Raw genomic sequence first — 13,106 nt, 5'->3', positions numbered from 1 at the left:
CTTCAGACGTAGGGACACATATAGACTGAAAGTGAGGGGTTGGAAAAAGATATTCCATGCAAATGGAAATCAAAAGAAAGCTGGAGTAGCAATACTCATATCAGACAAAATAGACTTTAAAATAAAGACTATTAAAAGAGACAAGGAAGGACACTACATAATGATCAAGGGATCAATCCCAGAAGAAGATATAACAATTGTAAATATCTATGCACCCAACATAGGAGCACCTCAATACATAAGGCAAATGCTAACAGCCATAAAAGGGGAAACTGACAGTAACACAATAACAGTAGGTGACTTTAACACCCCACTTACACCAATGGACAGATCATCCAAACAGAAAATAAATAAGGAAATGCAAGTTTTAAATGACACATTAGACCACATGGACGTCATTGATATTTATAGGACATTCCATCCAAAAACAACAGAATACACTCTCTTCTCAAGTGCACATGGAACATTCTCCAGGATAGATCACATCTTGGGTCACAAATCAAGCCTTGGTAAATTTAGGAAAACTGAAATCCTATCAAGCATCTCTTCCGACCACAATGCTATGAGACTAGATATCAATTACAAGAGAAAAACTGTAAAAAATACAAACACATGGAGGCTAAACAATACACTACTAAACAACCAAAAGATCACTGAAGAAATCAAAGAGGAAATCAAGAAATACCTAGAAACAAATGACAATGAAAACACGACTATCCAAAACCTATGGGATGCAGCAAAAGCAGTTCTAAGAGGGAAGTTTATAGCAATACAGTCCTACCTCAAGAAACAAGAAAAATCTCAAATAAACAACCTAACCTTACACCTAAAGCAATTGGAGAAAGAAGAACAAAAATCCCCAAAGTTAGCAGAAAGAAAGAAATCATAAAGATCAGATCAGAAATAAATGAAAAAGAAATGAAGGAAACAATTGCAAAGATCAATAAAACTAAAAGCTGGTTCTTTGAGAAGATAAACAAAATTAATAAACCATTAATCAGACTCAACAGGAAAAAAAGGAAGAAGACTCGAATAAACAGAATTAGAGATGAAAAAGGAGAAGTAACAACTGACACTGCAGAAATACAAAAGATCATGAGACTATTACAAGCAACTAATGCCAATAAAATGGACAACCTGGAAGAAATGGACAAATTTTTAGAATAGCACAAGACTGAACCAGAAAGAAAGAGAAAATATGAAAAGACCAATCACAAGCACTGAAATTGAAACTGTGATTAAAAATCTTCCAACAAACGAAAGCCCAGGGCCAGATGGCTTCACAGGCGAATTCTATCAAACATTTAAAGAAGAGCTAACACCTATCCTTCTCAAACTCTTCCAAAATACAGTAGAGGGAGGAACACTCCCAAACTCATTCTATGAGGCCACCATCACCCTGACTCCAAAACCAGACAAAGACGTCACAATGAAAGAAAACTACAGGCCAATATCACTGATGAACAAAAATCTTGATGCAAAAATCTTCAACAAAATACTAGCAAACAGAATCCAACAGCACATTAAAAGGATCATACACCATGATCAAATGGGGTTTAGCTCAGGAATACAAGGATTCTTCAATATATGCAAATCAATCAATGTGATACATCATATTAACAAATTGAAGGATAAAAACCATTTGATTGCCTTGTAATCCAAGTGCCTGAGTTAGTGTTTGTATTTATGATTGTGTTTGTGTCAAATGGCACCATAGAGTGCTGCCTGGCTGAAGGTTTCAAAGTCATAAGAATAGAGGGAAGAGGTAGGAGGATTGGATCACATGGAATATGAGCATATAGATGTAGAAAATTTAAAAAGAAGAAAACCTGTACTGTAGTGTCTGGTATCATGTTTATTTTATAAGTGTATATATTGTTCAGATACTAACTAGGAAAAATTCATTAACAATAAATATGCTATGAACTTAAAAAAATGATAATCTCAACAGATGCAGAAAAAGCTTTTGACAAAATTCAACACCCATTCATGATAAAAACTCTCCAGAAATCCAGAAAGTGGGCCAAGAGGGAAACTATGTCAACATAATAAAAGCCATAGATGACAAACCCACAGCCAACATCATTCTCAATGATGAAAAACTGAAAGCATTTCCTCTAAGATCAGGAACAAGACAAGGGTGCCCACTCTCACCACTATTATTCAACATAGTTTTGGAAGTTTTAGCCGTGGCAATCAGAGAATAAAAAGAAATAAAATGAATACAAATTGGAAAAGAAGAAGTAAAACTGTCATAGTTTGCAGGTGACATGATAGTATACATAGAAAATCCTAAAGATGCCACCAGAAAACTACTAGAGCTAATCAATGAATTTGGTAAGGTAGCAGGATACAAAATTAATGCACAGAAATCTCTTGCATTCCTATACACTAACAACGAAAAAAATCAGAGAACTTAAGGAAACTCTCCCATTTACCACTGCAATAAAAAGAATAAAATACCTAGGAATAAACCTACTTAAGGAGGCAAAAGACCTGTATGCAGAAAACTATAAGACTCTGATGAAAGAAATCAAAGACAATACAAACAGATGGAGAGATATACCATGCCCTTGGATTGGAAGAATCAACATTGTGAAAATGACTACACTACCCAAAGCAATCTACAGATTCAATGTAATCCTGATCAAATTACCAATGGCATTTTTAACAGAACTAGAACAACAAAACTTTACAATTTGTATGGAAACACAAAAGACCGCAAATAGCCAAAACAATCTTGAGAGAGAAAAACGGAGCTGGAGGAATCAGGCTCCCCGCCTTCAGACTATACTACAAAGCTACAGTAATCAGGACTGTATGGTACTGGCACAGAAACAGAAATACAGATCAATGGAACAGGATAGAAAGCCCAGAGATAAACCAATGCACAGATGGTCTCCTTGTCTTTGACAAAGGAGGCAAGAATATAAAATGGAGAAAAGACACCTTCTTCAATAAGTGGTGCTGGGAAAACTGGACAGCTACATGTAAAAGAATTAAATTAGAACACTTTCTAACACCATACACAAAAAGAAACTCAAAATGGATTAAAGACCTAAATGTAAGACCAGGCACCATCAAACTCTTAGAGGAAAACATAGGCAGAACACTCTATGACATAAATCACAGCAAGATCCTTTTTGACCCACCTCCTAGAGAAAGGGAAATAAAACCAAAAATAAACAAATTGGACCTAATGAAATTTAAAAGCTTTTGCACAACAAAGGAAACCATAAACAAGACCAAAAGACAACCCTCAGAATGGGAGAAAATATTTGCAAACAAAGTAAGTGACAAAGGATTAATCTCCAGAAGGTACAAGGAGCTCATGCAGCTCAGTATCAAACAAAACAAACAACCCAATCAAAAAATGGGCAGAAGACCTAAATAGACACTTCTCCAAAGAAGACATACAGATTGCCAACAAACACATGAAAAGATGGTCAACATTACTAATGATTAGAGAAACGTAAATCAAAACCACAATGTGGTATCCCTTCACACCAGTCATAATGGCCATCAACAAAAAATCTACAAACAATAAATGCTGGAGACGGTGTGGAGAAAAGGGAACCCTCTTTCTCTGTTGGTGGGAATGTAAATTGATACAGCCACTACGGAGGACAGTATGGAGGTTCCTTAAAAAACTAAAAATAGAACTACCATATGACCCAGCAATCCCACTACTGGGTATATACCCTGAGAAAACCATAATTCCAAAAGATACATGCACCAGAATGTTCACTGCAGCACTATTTATAATATCCAGGACATGGAAGCAATCTAAATGTCCATCAACAGATGAATGGATAAAGAAGATGTGGCACATATATACAATGGAATATTACTCAGCCATAAAAAGGAACAAAATTGCATTATTTGAAATGAGGTGGATGGACCTAGAGTCTGTCATAAAGTAAGTAAAGTAAGTCAGAGTAAAGTAAGTAAGAGAGAAAAACAAACACCGTATGCTAACACACATATACGGAAACTAAAAAAAACGGTACTGAGGAACCTAGTGGCAGGGCAGGAATAAAGACGCAGATGTAGAGAACGGACTTGAGGACAGGGGGGTGGAAGGGGAGGGGAAGCTGGGACGATGTGAGAGAGTAGCACTGACATATATACACTACCAAATGTAAAACGGATGGCTAGTGGGAAGCTGCTGCATAGCACAGGGAGATCAGCTTGGTGCTTTGTTACGACCTAGAGGGGTGGGATAGGGAGGGTGGGAGGGAGGCTCAAGAGGGAGGGGATATGGGGATATATGTATACCTATAGCTGATTTACTTTGTTGTACAGCAGAAAGTAACACAACATTGTGAAGCAATTATACTCCAATAAAGATATTCAAAAAAAAGTATGTGTCTTTTGGGGTGGAGTGGGAAGTAAAATTAGGCTAGTGGCTTGAAATTCTTATTTAAAACAGATTTGAAAGGGAGTTTCTTATTAAATATGTTTGTGTTTCTTGGAATAGCTCTTTAACCTATGTCTCAAATATATGTAATAGACTATTTAGAAAAATACAGGGACACAAAATGAAACGAGTAACCTCTCACATCTCAGAACCCAGGACAATTTCACCATGCATGGGTGTCTATGTGTAGGCACATATATTTTCAAAAGTAAGATCATACTATTTATTCTGTTTTCCAATCTCCTTGTTCCACATAGTCTACCTTTTTCATAGCTATGTAATACCCTGTGTATACATCAGTTATCACTTTTCAATCCTGTATTGTTAAGTATCTTTCCATGTTTTCAAATATAATAAACAATGATAAACACCTTTGTAACTAAAATTTTGTACACGTTCATAATTTTTTTGTATAAATGTTTCTGGACCAAAAAGTATACATAATTTTAAGGTTTTTAATATGTATGCTATACAATGGCTCTTAGTAAAGCTGTAACAATTTAAGTGCCAGATCATAAATACCAAGGACACAAGTTAATATTATTAATATTTAAGGAATTCATGAGAATTTATAAGAAGAATCAGCATGAGTATATAAAAAGCATGAATAGACAAGTTCACGTAATAAAAACAACTGAAACGTGAAAAATGTTTAACATTGTGAAAATCAAGGACATGCAAGATCAAATAAAAACTTAACCAAGTAAATTGGCAAAAACATTTCAAAAAAATGATTGATTTCCCAACTTGGAAAAGAGGTATTAAAAAGTGTGCTCCAAAATGCAAATCAAAACTACAACGAGGTATCACCTCACACCAGACAGAATGGCCATCATCAAAAAATCTACAAACAATAAATGCTGGAGAGGGTGTGGAGACAAGGGAACCCTCTTGCACTCTTGGTGGGAATGTATATTGATACAGCCACTATGGAGAACTGTATGGAGGTTCCTTAAAAAACTAAAAATAGAACCACCATATGATCCAGCAACCCCACTACTGGGCACATACCCTGAGAAAACCATAATTCAAAAGGTCACATGTACCCCAATGTTCATTGCATTGCAGCACTATTTACAACAGCCAGGACATGGAAACAACCTGAATGTCCAACGACAGAGGAATGGATTAAGAAGATGTGGTACATATATACAATGGAATATTACTCAGCCATAAAAGGGAACTAAATTGGCTCATTTGTAGAGATGTGGATGGACCTAGAGTCTGTCATACAGAGTGATGTTAGCCAGAAAGAGAAAATAAACATCATATATTAACGCATATATGTGGAATCTACAAAAATGTTACAGATGATCCTATTTGCAGGGCAGGAATAGAGGTGCAGACGTAGAGAACAGACACGTGGACACAGAGAGGGGAGGGGAGGGTGGGACGAATTGGGAGATTAGGATTGACATATATACACTACCATGTGTAAAATAGGTAGCTAGCGGGAACATGCTATAAAGCACAGGAAGCTCATCTCAGTGCTCTGTGGCAGCCTAGATGGGTGGGATGGGGGGGAGGTCTAAGAGGGAGGGGATATAGGTATACATATAACTGATTCACTTCATTGTACAGCAGAAACTAACACAACGTGGTAAAGCAATTATACTCCAATAAAAAAAAACCCAAATTTGAATCTAAAAAAGAGTAGCTATGTGTATATGTATAACTGATTCACTTTGCTGTACACATGAAACTAACACAACATTGTAAATCAACTATATTCCAATAAAAATTAAAATAAAATAAAACAAAGAGGAAAAGATAAATAAAAAGTGTGCTCCCTATGTTGCTAGTTGTAAATTTAGATTCATTCATCCTTCTGGAAGGGCAATTTTACCACATGTATGAAAAGAGTTTAAAATGTAAACTTTAAAAAAAGTTTAAAACTTTTTGATCTGCTGATTCCATTTCTATTTATTTCTGACTCTGGCCTTATTTTTGTAAAGATCTGATCCGTCTATAGTAGCAAACTTAAAAGAACAAAAGAAACAGGAAAAACAAGGTTTTTCCTTGTCACAGAGTGACCCCTGGACCACATCCACACTGTACTATCATAAGACCCTACGATCCTGCCAGCAGTGGGACAACACAACTGATTCTAGGACCTGTAACCACCTACAGCAGAAGACAAACAACTTGTCCAAGCCTCAATTCTCAATGTCCCAAAGATAAAAATAAGCTGCTTGCAAGCCTAGCTCTAGTAATTTACCCTAAGGAAACAATTCAAGAGGGGCACAAAGATTTGAGCACACACCAAGACTTTTTTTTTTTTCATCACATCACAGGTTGTTTATGATGGCAAATAATTGAAAACAACCTGTATGTTGAATGACAGAACAGCTAAACAATGAGTATAGTATATGAGAGAATATGATTCAAATTCACAGATGTTCATAATATAAATGTTAACATGAAAAACACAGTCAATACACAGTGAATCCCAAGAGAATACATACATTACATAAATACGTTTGTATATGTATGAAGATAAAATGTGAGGAAGCACAAACTTTTCATGTTGTATCCCTGCATGTTGGAGTTATGGCTCTTGAAGAATTAACCAAATAGATGTATCACTGGGTCCTGTAAGTACAGATCTGAATAGACAGGGACGTGGAAGAAACTTGCCAAACCACATGCACTGTTCAGGAGATCCAAGTAGACAAAGTGCCGAGAGATGTGAAAGAAGCACGTACAAAGGGAGTGTTCACAACTTAATATCCACATTTTATATTTAATTAAAAAAAATGAACCTAGCCACACTTCACAAAGACCGACAATACTTACTAATTCTATATTTGCCACAAGAAACCACCACACCTTTGGAGGAGATGCACTCACAGATTCTTATTTCCCTGGCTATGAATAATGGCATGAGGTATTCTGGAAACTAGCAAACCTAAAGCAATACTTAGTACTATACTAGGCTGTTTGTCAAAAAGTGCAGCTTATTACATGTTTTCCCTCACGGAAGAGAAATACAGATAGCAAAATGGATAATGTGCCATCTCCTGGGGCAATTTCCCTGCATATCAGCATCTTGCTTTGCCAAGTTGCATCTCCCTCTCCCGAAACTGCTTCCAGGTCTGCTTACTGCAAAAACTTTGCTCTGGCTCTGGAATCTGTGAAGTCCTCTCCTTAAGGATAAAGAGCACTCCCTGCCCAGTGGGCAGTGGGGTGGGGGTGGGTTGAGGTTCTGGGGAAGACGGAGGTGAATGTTTCCGTGGTACCTGGAGGAAGTTCTGGCTGGAGATGATGAGCGCCAGCTGGGCACTGAGATCTTCTGCTTGGGCTTGGCTCCCTCTGACCCCCTGGACTAGCTGAGGGATGTGATCAGCCACCGCCTACAGGAAGCAAGGAAAATGAAAACTGAGCACACCCGGGATGGTGACGTACCAAAACAGGGTGTGTGGGGAAATGCCCCCAGTGATAATGTTCTGTGGATGTGCCTTCCCTCCTGGGGGTGTCTGGCCCAGACCTTGGATTCACTCAGTAGCTTTAGCCCGTTGGGCCCTTGCCAACACTGATGCCAACACAGTACCTGTGGGTAGGCTCCTCCCACACACGCTCTACCCTGTGGTCCCCCGGGTCCCAGTACACGCAGCACAAGGTGATTCTCCATAACGAAGCCTTAAAACAATTTCCCCAGTTGCAGCTCACACCATCCTGGCTCGTTAGGGTTGAAAACCCTAGCATCAAAGAATCTATCCAATTCACAGGTGGATAAACTCAATTCATATAGTCCAGTGATCAGAAGAAAGTGAGAGAAGCACTCAACTAACAGCATACTTCAGCATTTCGATATCTGACTTTGTGGGTATACGTTCCGTCTGTCAGCTTTCATGTGTCACTGTGGTTCCTCTTCCTGTGTTCTCACTGCTCAAATGGGAAAACCCAATGCCTGGGGTAGGGGAGGGAGGACAGCATCCCAAGGTGAGACCACTTGAAAGTGACCGTCTCCCACGGTGCCTAGGAGATGCTGGCCTTTTCCCTCTCTACAAGTCCTCCGGCTTCTCCCTTTGCGCCACGCCACATCTGACCAACCAGGCCCTCAGAGGCCATGGCACAGTGACCGTCACTGCTAAGGAAGGGCCCAGAGCAGCCCACCCTGGTGACACATTCTTTTCAGGAGCCCATTCCAGCAAGAATTAAAAAAAAATATTTCCAGGAGAATTTCACTCGAATCCTCTTCAGGACTGCTGGCTCCAGGAATGTGGCCCGCTTTACCTTCTGCACCACAACCTTATAAACAGTAATGCTCTCATTCCCTGACAGAGATACCCAAGGGCTGACTATGTTCTGTTTGTTCATAAAAAGTAGGGGGAAGGTTCATACTATTTTCCTGGACACAAGTAGCATGTGCTCCCTGAGAAGGGGAAATGCCATTCTGCTACCCCTGCTGGCGGCTGAAGCCAGGCCCCAACAGGAAATCAACTCCCTCTGCAGCAGGGGCCTGGCTCTCAGAAAAAAACCCCTCTTTACGTGCACAATCCCGAGGACAGGGTCCTCCTGCATTGCTGAGGCTTTTCCACCAGAGCAAACTTGCTCCCCAGTGAGGGGCTAGCCTCAGAGAACTGGGATTCAGGACGTGGAGGGCCCTGGGTGGTCTCCCCACAGGAGTAAGTCTATTTTTGAAGTAGAAGCAGCAACACCTCTCACATGTGAATGGTTTCACAGATGAGATTTGAGAAAGGAGAGAGAAGGCTCAGAGCCCATGCAAATCCAAGATGCCTCCGCATCCAGCTCCCACGGCGAACCGCAAGCACTGCAGGGAACTTCAGTCAGACGTGGTGCCAACATGTGGGCAATGGCCAGGCAATGAGATGTGCCTTTGGCATCACTCAGGGCTCTCCCGGGAGAGTTAGCTCTGGGCGCTCAGAGAAGGTGGCAGAGGTGGACGGCACACTCTGCGGCGCCTTGGCTTCAGCGCGGCGTCAGCGACAGGTCTTGGGAGATCAGTGAGGCAACCACAGAAAGCACCAGAGCGCAACAGCAATGAGGCCAGACAGGATGAATAAATCCTCAGGTGCCATCAGTGCAAAGCAGGAAATCACCCCTGCCACGACCAGTGAGGACTGAACACAAAGGCCACCATTCAAAGGGAGGAAGGCACTCTGGAAATTCAATGCTTCATTACCGTTTCAGAGCCCTAAACGGCTTTGTCATTGATCCTCCTTGACTTGTGCTCTCAAAAAGAAGGAAAAGTATCTAGACAAAGGAAAGACAATGCTGGGAAAAACATGTTCTCTTTCCAAACATAGGCCATCCACTTAACAGACAAAAACCAGACGTGTGTGTGTGTGTACACCTGGAACATGGGAGCCGGAACAAACTGGATTAGGGGCCTGGAGGATCAGTCTTAACCGAATTACCAGGGCACTGGGCGCTCTAATGTTATCAGGGTCTCCTCCAGCAGACCTGGCTCTCTGGCAGCTGGTGCCTCACCTTGCAGCTCTGGACCAGCTGCTGCTGGGCCGCGGGGTTCTTGTTGGACACGGCCGCGTTCTGGGAGGCGGCGATGGTCTGCGTGGCTGCAGCTGCAGCCTGCTTGGCTGCAACCTGGGGAGGACAGTAAGAGGAGGTGAGGCAGGGTTCACACGTGCAAACACACACACACGCACATTGATACAAATCCCCTCCACTAAAGGGGGGCACCGCACGGCTCCAAGAAAGGGCACGCCAGGCACAGACTCCGCCCTTTCAGCACCAATGACATTCTAACCTAGCCACGCCCTGTTGTCTTCCTTTGGTTTAAGTACCCTGGGGCAATTGAAAAAGACAGGCTCAAGTTCCGATGTTCATCTGTCATTTCTCAAAAAGACAAGGGATGAGTCCCAGGACCGTGATGTCACTGATAAGCAGCACTAAGTCTAAATGTTTTAGGAGAAAAACATTTCTCTCACAAGAAGCATGGGCTGCTCTCTGGGTCAAGCACCAAGCACAAACACTGGGGCTCCTGACGTGCCTGGGCTCAGAAAGGCCCAGATGTCCCCACTGGCGTACTTAACCGTGTTTAGTCTCTAGTCTCCCTCCACGGACAAGGAGGTCAGCTTTCCTCCAGAACCCAGCAGATTACACATGGAGGGCTTCCTCACTAGAGCCAAGTTCTGGCCTCTAATGCCCCTAAATTTTAGTCTAAGAATCTCCTGTGTACATTTGTGAGAGAGATTTATTTTCTTACAGAATTTGTGCCTATTCCTTTTTTTTTTTCCGAGAATAAATAAGCATTCTGAAAGTCGACAGAAGTATTTATTACTCCCTTCCAAACCTCTTTATTCCCATCTCCAGTCTTCCAAAGTTCCTATCATCTATTGGGAGTCGTGAAAGAGTATTACCTCCAACAATATATATACATTTTTAGCTAAAGGTCCTTTCTGAACGTGTACATCCCTTAATGCCAGGAAAAAAAAAAAAAAAACCTGGTTCCTCCTGAAAGAAAATTTGAATTCTGTTCAAGAATGTTAAACTCTGAAAAGATTCTGGCATTGTGCAACCATGAACTGAAGCAGTTTTTCAAACTGTGTCAATGGACCTAAACCACTGAACGTAAATGTACGATGTCCCTAAACCAGCCGTTCAAGTTCCTCATGGCACCTAAAGCATTAAACTGCATCGTCTATCTTGATTTAGCTTCCTTTCTAGGGGTACTGCCTTATGAATCTGCTTATTCTTTCAATGGACTCTATGCAAATCTAAAACCTGGAAAACCAGCCTCTTTACTGACCTCCAGTCGGTTGACGATTTTTTTCTTAATAGCATTCTGGGCTGCAGCGTTGGTTGCCACCCGGAGACCTTCTGCAGCTTCTCTCAGCCTTTGCTGCTGGTCCTCATTCTCAGGGTTGGCTGCAGCTCCCTACAAAGGTGAAAAGAAAGATTCCAAGAGGTCCAAGGGGCAGCATGCCACAGATGCTGAATTCATGCCTTCAATGTTACTTTTTCCTATGAATACCAAGTAATAGGAAGAGAGAAGCCAAAGCAGTATCTTTATGATAAAGATGTTTCCTCTCACAACAAAAAAATATCTACCAGGGAATGTTTCCAAACTGCACAGCTAAACAAGAAAAATCCAATGGTAATAATTAAACACTTGAGATCATTGCCTTCATCATCCAAATAAATTACCTTGTGGTGAGAAACCCAATGGTTTAAAAGATGTTAAGATAAACCTCCCTCCTGATCACATCTCTCAGGGAGAATTTTATTTTAATTGGTGTGACAGACACATATTGCTGCTGAAATATCCTCCTGTCCTGCGGCACTGGTGAATGAGAATGGGCTAAGATTACAGTGTAACACAGGGGCCGGGATGGAGGGACTGGGGGGATGGGAACGCCATCCAAAATTCTATAAGCCAATGTGGTTCAACAAAGACCATGTCTAGAAACTGCATTCCTAGAGGGTCTGGGTTGGCAAATATAGCCAAGTAGAATTGGTCCCCAACTGTACTAATGAGAGAAATCAACGCCCCTATCCAGGCAGGGAAAGAGGGTGCTGTGCACAGCCGATGGCCATGTTTCCCTTGTGTAAGCCCACGGCTCTTTTACTGTGTTGCTGTAAGTTAAAGTGTGTTAGGAGTCCAAGTGGATTTTAGTTAGATGGGTAGGATTTTGAAGCAGGGAAAGGATAATTTTACTACCCAATAACTCGACAAAAACTTAAAGCACATCCAGTCTTCCACCTCCACCTGCGATAAAAGCATCAATCAAGATTCTTCTCACAGGGCCTAGATGCTTTGTGACCAGCACTGGATGTATGTAGATGAATGAGTTTCTTCCCATGAACATTTTCAGGCAATAATATTTGCTTGTGAGGCAGAAAGAAACACCAATTATCGAAATCAATTTTCTAAACATCTCAATTTTCCATGTGAACACCTTGCCAAATTTACCAATTTGCAAAAACCTCTTTCATTGAACTATGATGTGTATAAAAAGTCATAGGAATTCACACTGAATGGAACAGTTTTAACATCTGTGACAGAGTTGTTTTGCCATCCTCTTGGATGGAATCTTATTTTAAATTTAAACCATTTTTAGTAGTCTTGATTTTTGTGTTTTTCACAACTAAAAAATTATATTTTTGCCTTTCACATGTAAAAGGATTGTTTGGGCTCCTTTTGAGTTCTTCTGCAAGTTTATGAGAGTCATTTTATTTTTTCTGGTCATTGGGTATTTTCTAAAGCCACTCTTTTATCAATGCCTCCAGTGGCATGCCAGCCTTAACTGTGTGTTTCAAGCAGCAGGAAAGCACCATTTCTGCACGTTACACTGACGTGGGTGTCTGGATCCTTCCTTAGCAATATCTTTTTTTTTTTTTTTTTTTTTTTTGTGTGTGGTATGCAGGCCTCTCCCGTTGCGGAGCATAGGCTCCAGACGCGCAGGCTCAGCGGCCATGGCTCACGGGCCCAGCCGCTCCGCAGCATGTGGGATCTTCCCGGACCAGGGCACGAACCCGTGTCCCCTGCATCGGCAGGCGGACTCTTAACCACTGTGTCACCAGGGAAGCCCAGCCATATCTTTTTTATGATGAATGTGTATTAGATATGGGGTACTAATCTTGGCCTGAAATCTTAGTTACTGATTATGAAATATTTTTTTTTCTTCACACTAAATGTATTCTTTGGAAGTCTAACCATCATACATTCTTTATCTTTCAACAAAATTCAGCAAATTAAAAT

At 41.0% G+C, this 13,106-nt stretch overlaps 1 protein-coding gene across 3 annotated transcripts in view; it reads right to left on the bottom strand.

Moving 5' to 3' along the window:
- Nucleotides 1-13,106, bottom strand: part of TLN2 (talin 2) — a 451,691-nt gene that overhangs the window by 127,649 nt on the left and 310,936 nt on the right. For all 3 annotated transcript variants that reach the window (XM_082618383.1, XM_082618385.1, XM_082618384.1), the window contains exons 23-25: nt 11,154-11,282; nt 9,875-9,988; nt 7,660-7,773 (exon numbers count right to left, since the gene is read on the bottom strand). In XM_082618383.1, coding sequence (XP_082474509.1) covers nt 7,660-7,773; nt 9,875-9,988; nt 11,154-11,282 — 357 coding nt within the window. The remainder of the gene's footprint in view (nt 1-7,659; nt 7,774-9,874; nt 9,989-11,153; nt 11,283-13,106) is intronic.

Source organism: Mesoplodon mirus, assembly GCF_964341445.2.
Source record: "Mesoplodon mirus genome assembly, chromosome: 4".
In the NCBI taxonomy this organism is placed as follows: domain Eukaryota; kingdom Metazoa; phylum Chordata; class Mammalia; order Artiodactyla; family Ziphiidae; genus Mesoplodon; species Mesoplodon mirus.
This window is presented reverse-complemented; position numbering and strand designations above follow the sequence as displayed.